The 23,056-nt window shown below is 55.1% G+C and overlaps 7 protein-coding genes across 7 annotated transcripts; all 7 read right to left on the reverse strand.

Moving 5' to 3' along the window:
- Window positions 1-209: 209 nt before the first annotated feature.
- RLR1 (THO2 plays a role in transcriptional elongation) lies at window positions 210-7,379 on the reverse strand (the record flags this gene model as incomplete). Its single annotated transcript, XM_064804282.1, has 2 exons — window positions 210-5,635; window positions 5,663-7,379. 2 exons carry the CDS (start codon window positions 7,377-7,379, stop codon window positions 210-212), a joined length of 7,143 nt encoding a protein of 2,380 aa, XP_064657052.1.
- Window positions 7,380-7,951: 572 nt separating this feature from the next.
- RAD16 (DNA repair protein rad16) lies at window positions 7,952-10,892 on the reverse strand (the record flags this gene model as incomplete). Its single annotated transcript, XM_064804283.1, has 3 exons — window positions 7,952-8,322; window positions 8,374-8,829; window positions 8,897-10,892. The coding sequence occupies 3 exons, from the start codon at window positions 10,890-10,892 to the stop codon at window positions 7,952-7,954; spliced, it is 2,823 nt and encodes a 940-aa protein (XP_064657053.1).
- A 756-nt stretch (window positions 10,893-11,648) lies between these two features.
- LTR77_007047 (uncharacterized protein) lies at window positions 11,649-13,706 on the reverse strand (the record flags this gene model as incomplete). The annotated part of the gene is made up of 2 exons (XM_064804284.1): window positions 11,649-12,122; window positions 12,192-13,706. 2 exons carry the CDS (start codon window positions 13,704-13,706, stop codon window positions 11,649-11,651), a joined length of 1,989 nt encoding a protein of 662 aa, XP_064657054.1.
- Window positions 13,707-16,676: 2,970 nt separating this feature from the next.
- LTR77_007048 (uncharacterized protein) lies at window positions 16,677-16,985 on the reverse strand (the record flags this gene model as incomplete). The annotated part of the gene is made up of 1 exon (XM_064804285.1): window positions 16,677-16,985. The coding sequence occupies one exon, from the start codon at window positions 16,983-16,985 to the stop codon at window positions 16,677-16,679; it is 309 nt and encodes a 102-aa protein (XP_064657055.1).
- Window positions 16,986-17,358: 373 nt separating this feature from the next.
- LTR77_007049 (uncharacterized protein) lies at window positions 17,359-19,173 on the reverse strand (the record flags this gene model as incomplete). Its single annotated transcript, XM_064804286.1, has 2 exons — window positions 17,359-18,794; window positions 18,822-19,173. 2 exons carry the CDS (start codon window positions 19,171-19,173, stop codon window positions 17,359-17,361), a joined length of 1,788 nt encoding a protein of 595 aa, XP_064657056.1.
- Window positions 19,174-19,592: 419 nt separating this feature from the next.
- Window positions 19,593-21,200, reverse strand: LTR77_007050 (uncharacterized protein; the record flags this gene model as incomplete). Its single annotated transcript, XM_064804287.1, is given in 4 exon segments — window positions 19,593-19,971; window positions 20,033-20,156; window positions 20,172-21,131; window positions 21,185-21,200. The coding sequence occupies 4 exon segments, from the start codon at window positions 21,198-21,200 to the stop codon at window positions 19,593-19,595; spliced, it is 1,479 nt and encodes a 492-aa protein (XP_064657057.1).
- Window positions 21,201-21,785: 585 nt separating this feature from the next.
- Window positions 21,786-22,786, reverse strand: LTR77_007051 (uncharacterized protein; the record flags this gene model as incomplete). The annotated part of the gene is made up of 2 exons (XM_064804288.1): window positions 21,786-22,559; window positions 22,610-22,786. 2 exons carry the CDS (start codon window positions 22,784-22,786, stop codon window positions 21,786-21,788), a joined length of 951 nt encoding a protein of 316 aa, XP_064657058.1.
- Between the last annotated feature and the right edge of the window lie 270 nt (window positions 22,787-23,056).

Consider the following 23,056-nt stretch of genomic DNA (forward strand, 5'->3'; position numbering starts at 1 on the left):
GGTTGCTGTAGAAAGGGTCGCTAGTTGGAGACAGTGACAAATCTCACACTTAGAATCAGCACATCTCCGTTCTCTAGACTACGGTACAACGCTCATATGCAGCCTGGCGTGTTCCTTGCCAATGGGCCTTCCCCGAAACGCCGCCGCTATGTTGTAAAGCATGGTCAACTCTTAATACACCACATCCAAACCCCCCAAGCGTTACGCTCCTAGCGTCCACTCCGTCTCCTCTTCGAATCTTCGTAAGGCGGCGCTTCTTCATGCCTCCGCTTTCGATTGCCAGATGGAGGCGGACCATCGTCTCTCGGTGCTGGCCCTCTCCCATACTCCTCCCTGCGGGGTCCTCTGAAATCCTCTGGCCTTGAATTCCCCGGGCCTCCTATCCTCCCATCGTCTTGCGGTAGGTCTCGCCTTGATGAGCGCCTGTCGCTGCCACGCTGCCATTCTGGCGGAGGCGGTGGGTTGAAGGAGGCAGGCATCTCCGGCGGACGGCGGGTATCGCTAGGCCCGCCTCTTGCATCCCTAGCCTGTCCTTCTCGAGCTTCTCGATCATCTCGCGCTCTACGGTCATCGCGACCACTGCCACGCACATCTCTTCCATCCATGCCACTAGGCAGGCGCTGATACTGCTCCTCCTGAGCCCTCCGACCTGGACTGTTGTTGCGACTGCTATGCCGCTTGTCGGCGTATGGGTCTTCTGACTGCCTTAGAGTCCTCTCGTCATAGCGGTCGGGTCGGCTTCGAGAGTTATCTTGCCGTGAGTCCGGGCGAGAAGCCGCTCCATTTGACCTCGGGGGTTGAACAGGCTCGTTGCGTCTTGGTGGAGGCTCCATCGACGAAGCGACAGCTTGTATAGGCTGCGTGCTAACCGCTGAAGCCATTGACATGCTCGAAGTTCGGTTGAGTGCAGCGCCTCTAACGTTGATATTCTGGCTTGGCGTAGAAGGTGGAGGTGGGGGCGGCGGCGGTCCGTTGTTCGAGCCCTGCAAGGTAGCGTTGATGTTTGCCCGCTGTCGGTCTCCTCTCCTATGATCAGAAGCAGGTCCAGATGGTGGTCCAGCCATAGCGGAAGGAGGCTCTTGTCGTGGAGCAGCTGGCGCGCGACCAGGGCCGCGAGGGCCAGAAGGCGGTGCTGTGACAGGTGAAGCTGCACTACGAGAGCCGCCTGGGTTGGTGTTGGTTTGGACCGGCGGCGGCTCGGCTCCCATTCGCGCAAGGCGGCTGGGATGAACAGATGGCCCACTCTCCGCAGCAGGTGTTGTCGGCACAGAGTTGGAGGCAGGTTGCTGCTCAAAGTGATTTTGCGAACTTCGGCGATCGTGCTGTCGTCCGCCAGGTCCACGAGGCGCTGCTGGCACTTCCGATTGTCGGTTTGACGATGGTGACTGCGGAGGCGGCTCGTGAGATCTGCTGCTTGCAGGGCCATGCGGCACTGGGAAGCTCCGGCTCCCGCGACCACTTGGGCCATTCGTAGGCGGAGGTCTCGGGCCGGCAGGTACTTCGTGAGGCCCATTCAATCGGCCATATGATGATTCCTGCGAGCTTTGGGCACCCAAGTCTCGGCTTCCTCTGCCCTGTCGTGGTCCATTGGGCGCCAGATCGGTAGCAGACGAGCCAGAACGTAGCTGAGCATCTCGAGGTGACTCTGGCGGCCCTGACCTGCCATCATTCGACCTGGCTTCCGGTCCTATACGACCATCGGTAGAGTGGCCATTTGGTCGAAGGTCTCTCGACCTGTCACTACCACGACCAGGATCGTCATTGATCAGAGCGAGCCTGGCTGGGTTCTCGTTGTGCTGGTGAGGGCCTTGTGTGTCCTTCGCTTGCGCTGGGCTTGCGCGAGTGGCGGATGGACTGGGCGCACTCGTCGCAGTGGAGTTGAGATGAGCTGCGCGGTCCGGATGAGTCGAATGGCTTGTCGGAGGGCCCATCGAACTCTGGGTTCGCTCACGCGTGTCGTAAGCCGAACGTGACGTGTGCGCCGCTTGTGACGGCGGCTCACGCCAAGCAGGAGGTCTGCCGTCGTCTCGAGGGTGCCTTGCTTCGTGTTCAGTGGGCCGCGACGGTGGACGCTCGTCTCGACGGGGGCCACGACCCGCAGCTTGAGGGCCGTAGTATGGATCGCGCGGAGGAGAACGCGGACGACTCCTCCCGCCAGGCGAGTGATCCCGAGAGGCAGGGCGTACATCACCAGGGCGGTCAAGACGGCCATAGCGATCTTCGTTGCGGCTTGGATAACGACCGCTCCCTCGGTCAGAAGGTGTCGGTGGCAGTGGCTTGGTGGGCGGACGAGAATCTGGCCGTGCCGGAAGATCATGCGCAGCACGAGATGATGGTTGCGTAGAGTCCGGACGCGAAGAATCTGCTGGTGTTGCTGGTGGCTTTGAAGGTAATGGAGCTGGTGTTGAGGGTTTCGTGCTGGGCTTCTCTGGCTCCTTCTGAGGCGGTTCCGGCGCCTTCACGGGCTCTGCTGTCGCCTTCTGTTCGCTTTTCTGCTCAGCTGGTGCATCTTTCATCGTCACGTCGGCCGACTTCTCCACTGTATCCTCAATCTCGCCATCCTCAGTACCAGTGGCCGACTCTTTCCGTACCGCACCATTCGCCAGCGCTGTTACACTGGTGGTAGGCTTGAACTCGGACGCACTCGCATCCAGCTTCGGGCCCTCGGGCTGCGGCGTCGCAGGCTTCGCGGAAGGCGCTCGACTCCCCGCCAGCGCAGCCTCTCTCTTCTCATCGTTCAGCCTGAAAGCCTGCGGCAGAATCCACTTCTTCTCCCGGCCCTTCAATGGCCCAAGCAACGACATCGCGGCCAGCTTCAAATCCTGCCTTGAATCCTCCTGCGATATCGTGGTGATATGCTTGACCATATTAAGGCCCTGGAAGTTCAGCGACGGGAACGCCGGCACGACGGCTTTGAGCACGGTGATGCCGTTGCGAATGTGCATGTACTCGCCTGACTTGAAGCACGCTTCAAGTGCCCCACCCAGATGCGAGTGCCAGTTGTAGAGGAGCCGGCGGAAGTCTTCATAGTCCAGAAGCACATCGGGCTCGCCTTTGGCGCCCAATTTCTTAGCGAAGCCAGGCAACTTCTTCTCCCTCTCAGCAGCAAGAGCTTCTTTGTCGTAAGCCTCGGGATCGGCGTGCCATTTCTGCAGAAGCTTGAGGATCTCGCACAGGAATCGTCCCAGATGCTGAGCCTCCATGGCGGTGCATTGAAATATAACAGCAGTCAGCTGTCGCTTCTTGAACAACTGGTTTAGCAGATGCATTGTGCTGAAACCTGGCGTGCCGAAGTCGTGAAGCATCCTGAGCATCAGGAAAGCGTACAGAGCGTCGAGTGACGAAACCATCGCCCGGGGGAGAAAGCATTGTTGCAACAGGCCAATGTGTCGAGCGTCAATGTCGGCCTTCTCCATGCTTCGGGAGAACCAGTATTTCTTTTCAGCGCTCAGCCGGGGGACGACCTTTTGGTACGCGACCACCCGATGCTTCATATCCGTGTGGTATTTGCTCTGCACCTTCTCTATGTCTTTGATCTTCTGTTGGCGGTCTTTCACCGCGACGGCGCTCATGTCGGAGCGGTTGGCCCGCAGCGTCTTGAGCTGCTCAGTAAGCTTTGCGAGCTCTCCGTTGTAAATATCCATGGGAGAGGGGATGTCTGGTAATGAATGAGTCCAGAACTCGACAAAGAACTGAACGCTGACTTGCTCTGCAAGCCCGGGAGATGCAGCTGACAGAGCGTTGATGATAGGCTCAAGTACGGGATGCACTGTTCTTGTCTCCTCAATATCCCCTGCGCCCGATGGCTGTGGTGTCGCTTCAGTTTTAGAGTCCTCCATGTCAGCGTCCAGATCTGGCTTCGTTTCGCTGGTCACGGGGTCCTCGGCGTGGTCACCATTCATGACTGGCTTCGTGGCATCCTGCGTCGTTGCATCGGACTTGCTTCTCTCCTTTTCCTGCTTCAGTCTCTTCTTCTCGTTCTCCTTGTCGGCGTGGATCGACATTCGAGAAGTGATACCGAACCGACAGATAGCAAAGGCAGTTCCGGGCTCCAGACCGTAGTCACTCACCAACTCAACGACACTAGGCAGACTCGCCTCGAAGTCCTCCGGCTTCACATTCGACTTCAACACCTCCAGATACTGCGCAAAGACTGACTGAATCTTGTCAAGGTTGTTGCCCAGAACCTTCAGTGGCATGAACGCCGAGCTCTCGCGGTACGGGTACATCTGTTTCTCCTGCGCAATGGCCACGAGTGTCTGTCCGATCAGGCCAGGCCCGGCCAGAGCCTTGATGAGTCTCTGTGCCGACGGTTTGCGTTCGGAGCGCTTGTCGCCAAGCGTCGCAAGGACTTGAGACTGGAGATTCTCTCCGCCGGCCATGAAGAAGACCTGGGTATCGTTGTACTCAATATCCGAACGAATACCGCCCATCTCTGTCAAGACTTGCTCGAACATCTCCAGATCCGTAGAGTCGCCTTTGCTGAGCTGATGGACAAGGTACTGCAGTATCGGGCTCGGGTTGACGAAGGTGTATCGCAGGAACAAGCTGGCCACGAATTGGGAGATGTACTGCAGCCATCGACTGGTGAGCATACCGTCGTCCTGCATGCGGCTCTTGCCTTGGCCGCTCAGAGAGTTGATGAGAGACCAAGTCAGCACATCGTACGCCAGCAGGCTAAAGTATCTCGTACACTCCACGAGACTTGCGATCATGTTGCTGTACTCCTCGATCTGGCTAATCATGCTCATCATGACGATGCCAGGTGAGGAAAGCGACACCTTCGCAAGAGCTCGAGCCTGCTTCTTGCCAGTCTCGTTGGTCACACGCCGCAGAATATCCTTGACTTCTGCCCTGTTATGGTCAAAAGCTACGCGCATGTCCGGTAGTCGTGAGGTCCTGCCCAGGTACCACTCGGCGTAAACATTGTACCTGGTCGTGGTGGGATAGAACTTCAGCAACTCGTACACTTCTTGCGTCAGGCCCACGTTGTGCTTGCTCAGACTGAGCGAGGGCACGAGGAGTCTCTTCATCAGCTCCAGCCAGCGTGCGCGATTGTGCTCGGACGCATCTTCTGTCAAGCTGTGCTTCGCTATCCTGACAAGACTGCTCAGCAGCGCGGCGTCTTGACCAATCTTCACACCGAGCAGGCCGAGGAAAGTGTTGCAGAGCAGAAACACATCTTCCACGTTCTGGCAGACTGGAATGTTCTCGTCCCAGTCCGGATAGTAATGCCGATACATCTGACCATCTCCTTTCTCGACCTGATCAAGTCCTAGCCACCTCGTGACCTTCTTGGTCTCCTTCGGCCGAAATAGGAGCGTTCCGTCAGGTCGGACGATTGTGCTCTCAAGATCCTGCTTCCCTTGCTGCGTGTCCGGGCGGTCGGCGAGAGGCTTGGTGGCATCTGCAACCTTGCTGAGCATCTGCCGTGCGATGCGATGCAAATAGGGTGCGAGAGAAGTGTCAACCTCCAGTAGCCACGGAAATCGTCCAAGAATGTATAGCGCCTCCGGTAGCGCACCGATCAGTAAAAGTGCTTTCAGAAGCATGATCTTCTGGTTCGAAGGCGTCGGTAGTGTCTCCGTATCATCGTCCTTCTTATCTGCCTTCGGTGTGCTGCCACCGCTCGTACCTTTGTCGCCTTTGAGGTTGCGGACACCAGGCGCCAAGGTATCGTCCGGTAGTGCTCCAGCCATGGCCAGCGCATTCATTCCTCCGCCCGGCCGCTCTTTCGCTTCCTTCTCAGCCTTCTCTTTCTCCAGCCGCGACTTTTCGTCCGCCATTCCATCATCGGAAGGGTGAAGATGGGGGTACAGATCTCGCAACGAAATGAAGCCAATCTTGATGAGCAGCGCAGCGAGGTATATGAGGTTCTCGGGCAGCGAGTCTTGCGCACTTCGAGCATCGGAGGCGTAGAAGCGGAGCTTGAAACCAAGCAGCTGAGCGGCGTCCGAGTTGCCGGGCGGAGGAAGCGTGCCAGTCTCCTTCATGAACTTGCGGTTCTCGTTGATGCGCTTCCGGCGATCCGCGTTGATCTCTTTCTGTCGAGCATCGAGTTCTGGCGCGACCTCAGTTTCCAGTAAAGGCAGGACTTCTTCGAAGTCGACGATCTTCCGCGAGCCTAAGTCGAAGAAAGCATCCATGCCCTTCTCCTGTACGCGCTGCCAGAACCTGACATCCCGCGTTTCTCGCATCGCCATCTGTTCCTCCTTCTCTGCTTTCTTCCTCTCCTCTTCACCTTCCTGGTCTAGCCAGGGCCGTTCAGACTCCGGTAGCGCCCATCTCGGAAACGAGCCAAACCCCTGATCCTCCCATCGGACATTATCCAAAACTCCAGCTTCCGGCCACCAAGAGCTACACCGGTAGAACTTCACAAAGAAGCCGTACGCTCTGACGAGCAAATTCGCACTGATGTCCAAGGTGATGTCTAGGACCCGCCCGACGTCCAGGTCAAATGACCCAACCAGAGCTTTTATTCGTTGAAAGGCAGCTTCGGCGCTGACATCGTGGTTGAGTACAGCTTCGTTGGCCGTACTGAAATACTCCGTGACAAGCTTCGCATAGCCTTCCGACTCTTCCCGTAGCAAGTTGAAGTTGGCCTGTCTGTAGAGGATGTTCGTCGTCTTCCGAGTGCGCATCTGAGTAAAAGTGCTTCGAACCAGGGCCAAGGTCTGCAACAGCGGGATGTCCAGCTCCTGCCGTATTACGTCCGGGTCGATCTCTGTTGCCGTGACAAGCGTAAGAAGCTTTGAGTTCTTGGTATCCGTATCATCCAGCAGCGAGATGGTGTTGAGAAGGGTCGCCTGCACATCGATCGTCTCTGAGCCTTCACGGTCCGCGATCATCTGCTTGATGACACCTCCGGCTTCCGACGCGTCCAGCCTCGAATCTAACGCCGACCGAGCCAGCTCTTGCACAACGATACCGATCGTGAGCTCGTCCGCCTCTTTCGCCGCATCTTGCACCGCCTGTCTCCCATCGCCCTGCCATGCTTCCACCCTCTCATCTGTCACATGCTCGTAACAGTAGGGCGCTGGCGGAGCCGCTACAGGCTCATCCGCAGCCGACTTCGTCGACGCAGCTGGTGGTGGTAGCGGTGTAGCCGGTCTCGAGGTCTCGACCGTCGGCGTCTCCCTCGCAGGCGCGGGCGATGCAACACCCCTCGGTGTCACAGGGACGGTGTTTGCGCCTCCTGCCGGGCTGGCAGGCACATTGTTGCGACTCTGCCTGCGTCCTCCTCTACCGCCTCTTGGTCCTCCATTCTGCTGGCTCTGCTGCGCCAGTCCTAGGTTCTCCGGCCGATGGGGTGAAGGTCTCCCGGAGCCATCGTCGTGTGAGGCTTGCCTATCTGGCCGCTTCCGCTTGCCGGGCGCCATCACTGGCGCGTCCGATGAAGAAGGAAGGGCAAGGCTGGAGATCCGTGGTTGCTGATGATAGCATCAAGGTTGTGTTGTGGACTGAGAGGTTCGGGTGATGTCTGTAGATGTAGCTGTCGGAGGTGATTATCGGCCAACGGGCTGCAGCCGCGTTTAGATGCCAAGCTTTCTGAGCTTCACTGCGTTCACTTTCCTGTAGCAGTCGGAATGTGTTTTCGAAAGCACAACGGTAATGTCACGAGCAGTAGAAGTTACAGTGGTGGACTTCATTCAAGGGAACGAATCAGTGCAGTAAGACTACAAGTATCATATGCTCCATAGCTACATGTGCAACTCGAGTACAGCAGCTTCAAGCCGAGCGAACAACGCAGTCATACCTCAGCGCAAGGCTATCCAGCCAACAGCAACCCTTCCTCTCCCATCATGAGCTCTCGCGAGCCAGTAAAACCTCTTGACTGTTCCACCCAAAATGCATGCCCATAATCGTACGCTCGTAATGCCACAACAGCCAGTGTAACCCATGCTCACATCGTATCTCAACAAGCCAGTCCCTCGACCAACAATGCACATACTCAAGTCCCGCGGAACAAGAACTGCATATCCTCCGGCGTGAGCTTCTCCATCGACGTCTTGTCATTGTTAATCGTGCCGTTAATCATGTTCGCCTTCTTCTCCTGGAGCATGACCATCCTCGACTCCACGGAATCCTCGATGCACAAGCGCGTGATGACGCAAGGACGCTTCTGGCCGATGCGATGACAGCGGTCAGCGGACTGCCACTCTGCGGCCGGGTTCCACCAGGGGTCGACGATGAAGACGCGGGATGCTTCGGTCAAGTTGAGCGCGACACCGCCGGCCTTGAGGGAGACCAGAAAGACTTCGACGTCTGGGTTCGTCATGAAGTACTCGATACTCTTTGCACGCTGGATAGGCGTCATAGATCCTAGGGGGAGAGTCAGCATGGTTGAGGAGATGTGAAAAGGATGTTGCTCACCATCGAGCATGACAGTGTTGAACCCGGCGCGGCGCAACCGCCATTCGATTAGCTGCAGCATGCTTGTGAACTGCGAAAACACGATCGACTTGAGCGTCTGCTTCTTACTTCGCAGCTTGTAAAGATCGTAGATCAGCATCTCGATCTTCGTCGAGCTGGTCCAGTCTTCCATCTTGATCCTGTTGATAATGGAGCTCTTCTTCACGTTCTCCTCGTCCTGCTCATGCTCGGGCTGGTCGAGGTCGATCGCGAGTGGAATGTGGCAGCGTGGACAATCGGCATCTCCGCCGGTCTCCTCCACAGACTGCATGTAGCTCTTCACACATGAGCGACAGAAGTCGTGCTTACACTGGGAGCGGATGGCCTCCTCAGCCACCTCGTCGCAGATGTTGCAGACCAGCACGTTCTGCCCCTCCCCTGCATGCTTCTTCAACAGTAAGTCGGGGTGGTTGGCAACTGTGGGGCAGAAAAGGGGTTAGCAAAATTCTCCAAAAAGTGAAAAAGGCGTAGAAAGGCTCAGGACTTCGGCTGGCGGTTGATTGGGAGTGGGAGAACGCCTTGCGCAGCAACTTGCCCTGTCTCATTTGCATGATAAGTCCGAAGATATTCGCATAATTGTTCAGCATAACACCCCGGGCCACGTAGGTATCGAATTGGCGACCAGTGTTCGACATGATGCTCGAGGAGAAGTCACGCTCGATCTCACCGAAGAACTCGTTGTGCACAATGACCTCCTTGGGCGGAAGCTCCATGGAACTGACGTAGTCTCTCTTCACGCGCCGAAGCATAATACGAGCCGTTATGAGATGCAGTTTGTCCATAGCCGCGGAGCGATCGGCCGCCTCCTCGGACTGGGTGAGAGGATTGAGCAGCTCCTGGTTGAACACCGACACGTGCTCCATGCCGGTGTGCTTGCACTCCTTGCACATGTGGTCTTCATCAAGCTGCCAGTGAAGGAGGGAGCAGGGACACCTCTTGCAGAAGTAGTCGGCGAACGGACGCACTTCGAGGAAGCGAAGCAGCGAGAAGAACTCTCCGATGCGGTTCTGCACAGGCGTGCCGGACAAGCACCACTTGTACGTGCCGGTGAGCGCGAAGCAAGCCTTGGCCACGCCAGTCGTGCGCGACTTGATGCTGTGTGCTTCGTCCAGAATCAGGCGATGGAAGTGGATGGCGTGGATTGGCGAGTCTTCCTTGACGAGATCCTCGCCGCGGCTCCAGCCCTTGGTCTCCTTGCGGTGCAGCGACTCCAAGCTGTTGTAGGAGATCATGATGACGTCGAACTGCTTCAGCTCCTTGAGCTTCATGTTCTTGACCTTGTTGTTCTGACCGTGGTAGACCAGCACCTTCAGCTTGCCGTCGGTGTACTCTGAAATTTCGGAGGACCACTGCATGAGTGCAACCGGTGGCACGACGACCAGAGTCGGCTGCTTCTGCGGGTAGTCGGACATGATGAGCGAGACCGCTTGGATTGTCTTACCCATGCCCATCTCGTCGCCGAGCAGACCTCCCTTGTACTTGGTCTTCTCCTGCCTCACCATCCAGTCCAATCCTTCGAGCTGGAATGGCTTGAGCTTGCGATTGATGGATTGGGGCTGCTGCGCAGCAACTGGTGTAATCACCGCTTCAGACTCGAGCTGCTTCCACATTGTCGTGATCCCAGGATGAGCCTTCTCGAGCTTCTTACGCTCTCTGTCCTTCCGGGTCATGTGAGCACTGGCGACGATCCTGGCGATGCGCCGGCCATTCTCGCGAACTTGGGCTGCTGTCTGGCTCCCGTGACGCCGTCCGCTTCTACCGGTCAGCGCGCCGCGAGATGCGGAAGGCAAGGTTGTCGATGTCTGAGTGGCTTCCGACTCGGCGTCACTAACACCGGTCGAAAATCCTTCAGAGGTATCGAAGAGGGAGACTTCATCGCTGTTCAGCTCGCTGAGCACCTCCTGGTCGGAATCACTGTCCTCGATCTTGATCTTCTGCTTGGTGGGCTGTAACTTCGTGCTGGTGCGCCGGCTTGAACCAGAAGCTGTGATGTTCCCTGCTGCTTCCTTGCCTTTGCGCTTCGCGCCTGCTTTGGGGACTGATTTGAGATCCATAGAATCCAGAGACTCAGGCTCACTAAGCCCGCTCTCGTCAACGTCGGAATCGTCAATAGACCACTTCGCCATCTTCACGCGCTTGTTCGGAGGTCCCACTCGTTCGTACTCCTCCTGTTGCAGCCTCATCGCCAGTACCTCATCATCATCTATCTCGTCGTCCGTGTCCTCGACCTTGATCATCTGCCTACTGAGAGCACTGCTCTTCCGCTTCTTGCTCGACGTCCCTCTCGTAGATGTGGCAGGTGTGGTGCCCGGCGTCTCGTACTCAGCAGAGGTGTCCCGCAGACTGCTAGCCTTCGAGGACATCGTACTGTCGGTAGGAGAGACTGCGGTCTTTGACTTCCCAAGCTTGCTCGCTGCCGCGACAGGAATCGACACCTCCTTAAGGCTTCGCGCTGCCCCCGGCTTGGTGTCCTGGACCATGATTTCGTCGCCGGAAGATGCGTACGGGTCTGAGTTCGGGACGGCTGCTCGTGATGAAAGTGTGCGTCCGCGGCCTTTGAAGTTTTCGCCTTTGGACTGCGCAGTTGCTAGGAAGAGAGATCACAAGGTCAGTAGAAGTTCTTGTGATCGCACGTGGAGGGCATGTCAGGGTGAATTACATGATCTGCGACCCGTTGCCTTCGCCATCGTGATTTACCCGCTGGATCTTTCGGGTCAGCTCCTGGTTCACACGCTGCCAGTCCAGACACCCAGGAGTGGCCGAAGGAGGGATGATGCAGGAGAAGCTGCCGGAGTCGATGGACGAGTCGAACCTGCGGCTCGGGACCGATATCGATTGGCGTTTTCGCCACCGGCTTTAAGCGTCGCGATCAGATCGCGTCAAGATCGCGTTTGACCAGATCTGCTGCGGCCAGCGATTCAGTTCAATGATTTGTGTAACACTCTATGGAGAAGATGAGAGGGAATGGTCAAGTTGTAGTTTCAAGTTGTCAATGCTGTTATGGAGAAGGTACAAGGGATGTAGGCAGAAAGGCGCCAAGTCGATACGTCGCGTGCATCACGTGTTAATTGAGGCGAACTGAATGAATATTCTCAGACTTCAGAACTATCCTGGCATAACAAATCTATCTGGTGCTATACTCTGCACTATCGGCCGCAGCCAACCCCTCCCTATTAACAGATTATATTTACAACTAGTAGTAGAGTCGTTACGTCGTCAAGATACGAAACCCTCTTTTACAATCCACTGTCAATCTCATTGGGGATATTGTCACCAGTCCAGGCACTCCAGTCACGGCATGTCTGGGCCATGATCGAAGGAATCGGCATGTCCTTCTTGATCTGCTCCGGGCCTTCAAGCAGGTTGATGTACAGGCCAGCGGACACGTGCCAAGCGATATGGCAATGGAAAGGCCAGACTCCCGGGTTATCGCCATCGATTTGGACCACAATATAGCCCGGCTCGGTTTCGCTCACACCGTTTGGCAATATCTGGACGTCTCGTCGCTGGGGATTTTTGGCGTTGACGACGCTTCCATCCCAGGTACCCTGACCTTGGGCGAGCACGTACATGTTGTGGCCGTGCATATGCATTGGGTGCACGCCGGTAGTGGCGTAGTTGTAGACGACAAGGCGGATGGAGGAGCTTTCGCCGAAGTTGTAGACGTTCGACTCTGCTGGGAAAGTCGAGTGGCCGAGCTTGGCTTCGAGCTGCAAAGAGAAGGCAAATTCATTAGCATAGTTCTCAGATGTATTGCGGGTGGCTCAGGGGTTTCTCACCAATAATGGATCATTGTAGTTGGCGCGGAACGTCGAGTTGTTCATGAAGAACAGGTTGTGTGTGCCGTTCGTCTGGAAGGTGATGTCCACTTGCTGGACAGACGGTGGGTTGGGGTCCGGCGTGATGCTGAAGTACGGCACAGTCATCTCCAGCGAGTCGCCATCGCAGTTCAGAATCTCGCTGTCGGAGACCAAAGAAGTCGTGGTCGGCAATGCGGTGTCATCTGCGTCTTCGTAGTAGATCGCGGCCACAGCCTCAGGCGATACGCCATCGTTGAGCGTGCAACCGCCGTCGAAAGCAGATGGTCCAAGAGTCGACCTCATCCACACGGCATCCTTGGAATCTCCGTTCGCTTCGAGAATGACATCAGCCCGCTGGCCGATGGCAAGCGTTACTACGTCCACTTCATAAGGCACGATAGGCACATAGTCGTTCTGGATGATCTTGAGCTTGTACCCATCGACAGAGAACTTCTGGATTCCCTCTGCACCGCCATTGATCAGACGCAGACGGTAGCTCTGGCCGGACTTGACGTAGAACTTGGAAATGCCGGCGTTGGGCGTGCAGTTCGTGGTGTCGTTCGCGCAAGGGTAGTTCATCTTGCCGTTGATGAGGTTGTTCTGGGAGACGGGTGGCAAAAGGCCCTCGGACGCCGGAGCCATGACTTGTTCAACGAGGGTGAAGTAGTCGTCGTGGTACCAATCGGTGAGGAGGACTGGGCCGAGGTCGACGTCGTAGTCAGCCTGTTCGTGTGGCCCATAGATGATCATGGGACCGAGGATGCCGTCGGTGTACTGAGCAGAGTAGTGAGAGTGGTAGAAAGAGCTTCCATAGAGATCAGCTCTGAAGCGGTAAGTGAACGAAGAGCCTGGTGCGATAGGACACTGCATGACCGAAGGTACGCCGTCGAACCAAGGTGTATCCGACTGCAGCAGACCGTGCCAATGAAGAGCTGTGCCTTCGTCAGATAGCTGGTTGTGGACATTGACTTCTATCCAGTCACCCCAGTTGGCCTCGATCGTCGGACCTGGGAAAGCACCGTTTACGACCATTCCCGGTCGCGAGAAGCCATCTGGGGCTATGTCCTGCTCACTGATGGTGAAGTCGTAATGCCTGGTAACGCCGGTGTTAGGGGTGTCCTTGTATTGGTTGGTGTGTCCAGCTGTTCGTCCGCCCCAAGGCCGGCCATGCGGCAAAGGACTGCCTCCCAGGAACGGAGGAAGATGCGGTGCCTTGTGGGTGCCGAGCGGACTCTCGCCATTGGTCTGGTGCTGGGAAAGGCCAGGTCTCAAAGAATGTTCGCCATGTGGTAGGAAAGCTGGGGAATGGAAATGGCCGCGTGCTGGACCGCCATAAGGCGACGGCTTTGGAGAAGGTTGGTCGATTTGTACAGTGTTCGCTGGATGTTGGCCCTTCCCCTTTACGACTGCGTCTTTGGGACCTCTGTGTCGACCCGGGACAGCGAAAACAGACGACACCAAGAGAGAAACCCCAATAATTAACCGTCCTGCCATGGTGTTCTGTTCTGTAACAACGAAGGAAACGAATGAAGAAACCCAACAATGAAGAATGTCCAACCACGAAAGTGTGGTCAAAGGAGAAGAACGATCACCAGGCAATAAACTTGTACATCGGCGAGGCTGATAGTCTAATAAATGAGCCGCATCGCATGACCCACCTTGCGGGAGAAGGGCTGCCACGTTTGGAGATCTTCAGATACCTACGATCATAGAACACCCCCGTCTTTCAGCACGACACCATACCTGGCCCCAACGTCCGGTTACAACGCCGCTATCTCGTCACGCATATCCCGATTCTCCAGACAAGCGAGGCTGACCCCTGCAAAACTTTTGGATCAGGCTGTGGAAAGTCAATTGTTCGAGCCGTCCACACCAGACACCGTCTTGACCGTGCTGAAGGGGTGGCAAAGTTTGGTCACTGGCAGACCGTTATCCTGCTTTGGGCCCGAGCTAAGGAAACGGCGGCGGAAGCCTCGTCTACAGGGCGAGTCGTTGAGTCCGTAAGCGAGAGGATCAGCATTTCGATACTTTGTGCATATCAGTTTGTCATTTTGCGACTGAACAGGCTGAAGCCAAGGCCCACAGGAACGAGCAGGTGCTCCAGGTCCGGTGTGGATGGGATGCTCGGCTCGCGTGCGTGTGGCTTCGACGTGAGTCGGCAATAAGAGGTGAGGTCTCCAAAAAGAGCGCGACGACCACGAGCAACTAGGACAGGGGTAAACGGTCGCTGCACTCGTGATTGCTCGAAATGGCCCGAAGCAATACGGCTCGACGCAGGACAGAAAGCCATGTGGATCGCTTTCCACCAGCTGTGCGCCTCAAGCTCTCTCGGGTCGCAACATGCGGGAACATGCAGCAACTGCACCACACCTTTCGACGGTGCCGTATTCGAGAAGTGTGTGGAAATTCAGCGGTCTCTCGTCTGTAGCAGTTTTTAAAAGCTGTTCCCTCGGCTTCCCTCGTTCGTGTTCGTGTTGTCGTTTGGCATGATTCCAGTCTCAGTACCGGTCCCGCGGCGGGTGGCGAGCTGTCTTGCCGTCCTGCTAGGAGCGAGGAGGCTGGCGACGAAAATAGTCAGCCGCTCTAGCCGATGTTCCTAGCTTGCAATCTTCTTCCCGCATCGGACATTTCTCGAGGTCCGTACCTGGATGGCGGACATCGAAGTGCAGCTCCGAGGGATATTGTTCGCCGTATCGACATGGAGTTCCATGTTGCTGACAGCCAACAGCGCTGTCCCAGGTGACAGGTCGACCCTGCATCCGTGACATGCCGGCTCGAAGGAATCTCTCCCCACGATTGTGGTGGTCTGTCCGCAAAGATGCTAAAGCTTGTTCCAACTCTGCTCGGGCAGGCGTCATCAGATTGAGCACCGCCTCTGTGCACGCAGAACTTGCATGAACAAGACATTCATCCTTGTCAGCTTAATGAAGTCTGCAATGCCTACTCCGCGGGTATGCAGACCGGAACATGGCTGAAGGTGTAGCAAGCCGGAAGTCCGGATGGCTGCGGTCTTCGAAAGCGGATATCGGCTGCCTTTTTGCAACAACCGGTCTTTGTCTCCAGTATTCAAGCCAGTCGATGATGACTACTTGCTCGAGGGTATGGTCTTCGAATGCTCTTACCTCCTATGGCCATGAGCATTCTATACGAGCTTTCGAACAGCGGGCTGCAGCTCTTTGGGGCTCTTTGGAGCTGGTGGTTAGTACAGGCTGGTCCCATGGCATGCGTATCGTCTCCGTCCTCCTCTACGTCTGTATTGCGCTGAGGTTACTGTAGTTCAAGCAAACGTCGCCGGCAGCACTCGAGACGCGGTTGCTGTGGCTTAGTCAGACGTCGACGTCGAACATGCATGTGAACATGAATGTCTCCATCACTTCACTCCTTTGCCGTGGGTCCGGGAAAAGCGTGTCGCTGATGAGAGTCGATCGTAATGTATTGGCGAAGAGTGCCTTGAAAGTTGCGTGCCTCTCCCTAAGCGTCTTATCCATGCCTAAGGTACATGTACGGTCTGGCGCATCTTGTCTGCCATTCTTACTCTCACATGCTCATGAAGGCTAACACGGAGGAATAGTACGCTCTGCTCATCGTCTTCTCCAGATCTTCTGCTGTCGAGTAGAGATAGCTGAGTGTGACTTTATGGAGCCAACATGATGAGGTCCGAGAAGGCGTTGCGTCAGGAATAGGGCAGGAGCGTCGCAGACCTTCCGTGCCTGCTTCTGTTGTATCATACTCCACTGCCTCTACCTCGACCACCCCATACCTCTCACCAGAACAACCCGTTACCCCTCCCTACCCTAATCGAACAACCAGACCACATTCTTTCCGTTCACCTCACCCTCACGCTCTCAGGCTTACTGCTCATCCTTCTCTCCTTCTCAGCAGCGTGTCTGCAGGGCTCCACTTTTGGGCAATTCAACAAAGCAACAGTCCTCGAACGCGTCCTCACGGCGCTTCTACCTCTACTTCGAAACCAACCTGTCCAAATATGGAGGACCCGGAAGAAGACAACCCTCGCATGCTCCTTGTCCGCAACGCCTACGAACCATATACAGCCGAGGTGATCCACCAGCGCTTGAACGCATCCAAAATCGACAAGCACCAGTGGATAAGCCTTCTCGCCTTCACAGAGTTCTCATATTGCGAAGCCGCTCGTAGAAGTCGTGCCTAACTCCGCAAGCTAGCGCATACCGATCGCAAGGACTATTGCCGTCGAGGCCACCCAACCGAGTTCACCAAGCCAAAAGGCAAGATTATCATCGCTCAAGCCACCGACACCAACCTCAAAGTCTCACAGCTGAACCGCGACGACCCTAAGCAAACAAGAGCTTTCATCGACGACGTTGTGTGCGAGGTGATCGAGATGCTGCCGGTCTTCCAGTATGTCAGAAAGAAAATGGTTCATGAAATGCTTGAAACTAACATTTCTGCCTCGGACGCCACCCGACCGACATGACCGGCAAGCATTTACGTACCGCGACTGGCGCCTTCGCTACGATCCCCTGCCCAAGCGGCGTACAGCTTGCGCGTCTCGCGGAGAAATGGGTCGGCTTGCACATCGACGAGATGCAAACGAACCCCATTCTCCGCGACAGGAACACCGAAGGCGATGTGCCCCACCAACCACTCCGACCTCACGTGGGCTCCAAAGAAGACCATCGAGTGGATAAGCTCGGTGCCAATGATCCAGATGATGTTCCAGGAAGAGAGCCCGAATGTCATCACTGCAACCTGCCCATTCCAGTCAACCAGATGGCGTAGCACTTCCGAGATCATGGCGACTTCGAGAGCAAGCCACTCCGGTGAGCCTAATGCAATCAGGGCTTCGAGGTGAAGGACGCGGACCCGGGGGAGGTCACCTTATCATCGAAATTCGCGTTGACGAAGGATCGGTTGCGGAAGATTAAGTCAGTCTCCCAGACCCTCGAGGTTCTCTTCACGCTATTCGTCTTTGAGTGTCCATACTGGCGGCGTGTGCTCGCTTGTGGAGTCCACGGCACTTTTCGAGAGCAGGACAGCATTGGGCCTGCAACGACCTGCACTTCATCTGATGCAGTGAGAGGATTGACCGCAACGCATGGTATTGGTCTGCCTTCTCATCGGTCTCTGCTGACACATTATGCTTTTCGGCTTGGTACGTTTGCATTGATCATGGCCACACGTTGAGAACGTTGTGCGACAGAACAAATTCATATGGGCACCAAGCATCCCAACCTCCTTGATGCTCGCTCTCGTCCATGTGAGAATCGTGCTTGGTCCTCTGCTCCACAGCAGTCCCTCCGCGATGGCCATGGCTCATCCCACGGCCTGCTTCCGACCATGCATCCGTCAGTAGCGTCAACATGGCAGCGGCATTGCAGAGGATCATGATCTCGATCTCTCCGGCCTTCACATATTTTGGCCCCGCGACACGCCGTAGACTAGCATCAACAAGTCGAAACGACACATCTGGAAGCTGTTGATTTAGCCACAAACATGGATGCAGCATTTGTCGCGCGCTCAGTCGGCGGATGTCTTTGGTCACAGAGTGATGCTCTCCAGGTTCTGAACCGATGGCGACCATGAAAGAAGGCTGTCGTTGGCTGTTTGCTTGCGTTGAGATAGCACCCGTTGACTGTCGGAGGAAGAAGATCCGAGTACCAATCTGACCAAGTATGTCCCCTGGCTCTGGAATGGCGTCGACGTATGCGAAGCGGTCCTGTCTGTAGGCGGATAGACCGCCGAGCCATGGCTGCGTGATTATGCGTATCACAAAACCTCGCCCTTCGACAAGCTCTGGCGCTCGCTCCGAAATGGGCCAGATGCTGTGTTTGTCAAAACCTGCAATTGGCAAAACTTCTGCAACCCGCGACAGCCCAGATAGCGCGAGGAGTCCTTCCGCCGTAACGGCTTCTCGAGCTGGCGGAGAATCGCAGAGTTCACGAAGCTCAGCAGAGGACAGAAGTTTTGCCATATGAGAGCAGAACGACTGGAAACCGTAGCGAGGGACTGGCCTTGCAAATTCACCAACTGTCTCGATGGGTATGTTCTCCCCTGTCCAGTGGACAAAGTTGTCCAGCAATACCTGCAATAGAGGCTTCTGATAATTCACCGCGATCTGCCTCCGGGTATCTGGGTTGGTGAGTGACAGCAGGGCATATATTTTGTCTCTAGCGTCCTGACATCCCGCGTTGCAGAACTTCACAACCAGCTCTGGAAGATCTAGGTTGTTGTAGTGCAACGCTCGATAGTCCAACAACGATAGCATGGACGCCGCCTGAGGCTTATGGCTGGCCGCGCTTCCTGTCGCACGTCTTATCTGAGGCTGGTTGGCTCTGCTGCGGCCGAGAGAGCTGACAAAACGAACATCGTTCCAGTGCGCTGCCTTCTCGCCTTGGAACAACCAAACGTCCTTTGCCAGAATGACTTCCTGTTTGATCCACAGACGAGTCCAATAGGGACTCGATGCAACAACTTCAAGAGCTGTTGAGTACTGCCGAGATATAGAATTCCAGGAACTATTATTTCGCCGGCTCAATCGAATGGACTCAATGCGATCCATCTCTTCGTCCCCAGACTCATGACCTATTCCGAGCCAGCCGTATACTGCATCCGCTGCTGTATACAGCTCACCCATGAATGAGACTTGGTAACTCAGCTCTCGAAGGTCGCTCTGTTGAATGCAAGTGTAATCAGCCCACACACGGATAGTGTCCGTTTTCCTTTGGCAGAAGCGCGCTCTAAGCGCGTGTAGAAACAGCCACAGGTTCTGCCTGATCTGCGTGATGTGGCCGTTGAGCGATATCGACTGAGTCGGAGACGGAGGGCCCCAGACATACGAGAGAGCGTAGAACGGATTTGCAGCACTCAGGTCTACCGACTCGAGTGAGCATACCAGCATTGTTCGCGGGTCCGGTCCAGCATGGATCCTCATAAGCCGAATCTGCTTCCTTGATTCGTCAAGTGGAGGATAAATGAGAGGCATTTTGTCGATGCAATCCATACTGCATGATAGTGTTGCGATAATTCCTTGTCACTTGACTGTCGAGAGGAGAAGAACCTGGTCACTGCCGAAGTGCATAGCCTTGTTGCCGCTTGTTTTAGGTTGTTCCAGGCGCTGCCACTTTGATGCTTCTCAGCTTCGTGGAACAAGCAGCCTCAGCCTAAAACAAGGCGAGAAGAAGCGGATGATGTGGTGCAATCTATTGAATCATCGGCGGCCTGCCTGACAAGGTGCTGAACGAAGCGATTCAAACTTGCGCTAACAGAACAGAAGGCAACCAGAGACAAGTCGCAGGCGACATTGGATGTATTTCGTTCTTGATTGGAGGTTGACATCCTCAAGAAGAGACCTCCCATTATCTACCGTTTCAGCGGTGACCAGCGTCTTGTCTCCATTCCTTGCTAATCGGTCACGGACTGTTCTGCTTTGCGCTTCCTCCACTCCCAACCGTTCGCCCTTACGATCCAGTACATTGGTAAAGTAGCCCAACATAGACCGCCAATCAAGGTGAACGTCCAGCCTGACCCCAAGGCATTCATCACGACCTGGACGACGACGACACCTCCGGCTGCGATAATACAGCGTGTGATGCTCACAGACGCTGAAGCAGTAACAGGTCGGTCGGGTTGCACATCGACAATCAATGTGTTGGAGATGTTGAATACTCCTGTAACGGCAAATCCAATGACGAATTGCAAGATCAGAGGCACGGCAAGATGGGTGCGTGCCGTAAGTGACCAGCCGTAGCCTATTACACAGGTCGATCCCAGCGTAACATATCTAGGATTCAATTACATTAGCACAAGTACTTTGTGTAGTACTTCTTTGTGGATACGCTTACATCCAGACTGATCGTAAACGAGCCTTCTCGATGGGAAAATGCAGGATATTGTCGCCTCGTAGGCGATCGATGGACAGATTGTGTTGCTTCGCCGTGATGCGATAGTCACGATCAGTAATCAGCCCTATGACATACTAACAGTAAGTGGTCAGCTTGATGTTCTCGCTCAGCGGACTCTCGATACGAACGCTGGCGACCGCACCCGCAACTCCATACGGAAGGTAACAGAGGCCAGCTTGCAGCGGAGACAGACCATATAGCTGCTGCAGAAGTGGCGCTGTGGTAGCCTGTAGGAACGAGTACGTCATGTAAAACGTAGCGTTGGCGAGGAGCACTGGCAGGGTGTTTTTGTGGAAGATTAACTTTAGGCATGGAACGACATTAGGGGCCCGAAGTCGAACTGGCTTCGGCGGTTCGTCCCTACGTCCTTTTTGTAGAAACTGTAAGATGTTCCAATTGAAGCGTTGGGGTGGTATACTGCCGTTGTCGACGATGCTTCTCGCAGTCTCGTAGAAGAAGAGGGCCAGCAATATGAGGAGAGTCGCAGAAGCTGTCGCCAGAAAGACGAAGATCCATGGCCATCCTGCTCGATCGGTAATAAGTCCTCCAACGACAGGACCAAGTGCTGGTGCGCTGTTGAAACCCATAACCGATAGTCCCACGTACTTGCCACGTTCGTGAGGAGCAGCGATGTCACCGATCACTCCATATCCCAAAGCAATAGTTGCAGAGCTTCCAGCACTCTGTATCATGCGAAGGACAAGTAGTGCGGCATAGTCCCGTTGCAGAGCCAGGCCAATGCTGGCAGCACAGTAGAGTGTGAAGATGCTCAGGTAGACCGGTCTTCTGCCGATGCCATCTGAAATGTCACCCAGCAGAGGTGGCACAATCCCCTGGACGACGAGGTAAACAGTGACCGTTACATTCATGAGTTCGAGCGAGACATGGAAATCCTTCGATATCGAGTGTAGGGACGGGAAGTAGGTGAAGGCTGTGAAAGGCGAGAAGAATCCTGCGAGCGCTACCAAGCATACGGTAAGAATCGCCTGAGGTCTCGTGAAGGTGCTATAAGCGGCACCTTGTTCCACGTTGCTCTTTCCTGTTTGACGTCGATAGTAAGATGCTGGGTCTTCTCATCTGGCGAATCCATACGACTGTTCGCCGACATCGTGGTGCCCTCTCGACCTGGGGCTTGTGTGCGTTCTTACAGATGCGGCTCGATAGAGGGACATTGCCAGTCATGAAGAGTGCCCGGAAATGCAGCTTCCAACAGCCTTAGCTCGCCTGGCTGATCAGCTTCATCAAGAATTGTGAGGCTATTTCTGCGGACCATGTGACGGAATGATACAAGGCTGCAGGATGCAATGTTGCTTCGTTCACCAGCAGGGCCGGCGTTCAACGTACGCTTACCGAATAAGTACTAGTCACGTGCTCAAGCGTATCAACATGATGACCTGGAAGCGTTCAGAAATTGGCGTACAACATGGACCCAAGTCCAACCGTAGCTACTACAAGGGCTGCAAATGCTGGAGCCGCCAACGGCAATATTGGTATATGTCACGATGGGATGTGTCTATTCCAGTAACAGTGCATCAATTACGGAGGTAAGCAACGAGCGAACTAACTATGCCTGAGCACCTACAACCGCTGCCTTCTGCGGACTGTATTTCTCGTTCAAATAACGCATATCCCCGAAAATGCTTTGGGGACGTCAGATATCAAATCGCCAATCTCAAGTGATGCGGTCTCCGACTTACATCTCACGCTGACGCTCACAAGAGTCAGGCCATCCAATCGAGTGGGCAATGTTGAACTTGATGCCGTACAGCCGGTTGCGGTCATCCCACTGCTCTTTCGGTTCGCTCGGGGGCACATGTTTCAAATACTGTCGTATGTGTGGTCTGCCGAATCGTACAGCTGGTGTAGCACGCCACATACCAAAGTCGTATTCGTTGTGGCCGTAGAACACAGCGGCATCGAACACCTTGGGCTGACCTGTACGAAGTGCCTTGCGACAGTTCTCGTCCCACAAGTTGCCGTGGACCAGAGAAGGTTTCAGCATGCGGCCCTCAAGTTGTAGAGGCTCCAGAATCTGAGGCACGGCCTCCGAGATCAGCTTGTCAAACTCTGCTTCATAAACGCCGTCTGCCGAAGGCCGATTCGTGTTAATCTCGCGGTCGAAAAACTGACGAAGCAGTCGACCGAAGAATACCGACCAAGAATCCTCCCACGACGTGTTTTGCGGATGCGGGCCGTGGCATGTAACCATCTGGAAGCCAAACTTCCCTGTTGGCGATTTGCTGGTCCTGTGAAGTTGCTCCAAGTGCTTGCAGAAGACTTCTGGCGGATGCGCACCTGTGTCGATGTCGAGGAGCTCCATCAAGAAGAAGTACGTTGGAATGCTAGCATCTAGGAGCTGGCCTTTGGCATAGGGTATCGGCGTGAACGAGCTGTTATACTTTGCGATCTCGCTAATGGAAGCGAATTCGCCCTCAATCATCTGTCTTCCCATATCTTCAGAGGCACACTAGACATCGTCATTCCTTCACGCGAGTAGAGACTGCGACTACTACTCACCTTCAGGAAGCAGGATTTCTCGGTACCATCTTCAAGAGACACTATGGTTCGAGTAGCTCTCGTCCAAGCGGCTGTGCCGTAGGTGAAAGACCTTAGAATCTTGCACCTGTCAGGAAGGCCTAAGAAATTTTTATTAGCAGCACCTCCAACGTTGGCAGACGCAGGTTGATCTCGCATCTCTTGACGTTAACATCCAGTTCTACATCGGAGTCGAGAATGGGATGGGCTTCCTCGTCCCGGAAAAAGAAAGAATCCATCAAACCAGATGATGGCTAACTGAACAAGACGGTCAGAAAGTCTTTGCTTACGCTGCTTCAAGCGAGACTAGTGTTCAACGAAAAGGGCCGGCCTCTTTGAATCTCCCGTTTCTCTTCTGTCGTCCTCGACATCTATTCGCTGGCGCATATGCTCTTGTGGCTTCTGCACTCCAATCATGGGCAAGCTGTC

This window comes from Saxophila tyrrhenica (assembly GCF_035928015.1).
Source record: "Saxophila tyrrhenica strain CCFEE 5935 chromosome Unknown scaffold_11, whole genome shotgun sequence".
NCBI classification, from domain to species: Eukaryota; Fungi; Ascomycota; class Dothideomycetes; order Mycosphaerellales; family Extremaceae; genus Saxophila; species Saxophila tyrrhenica.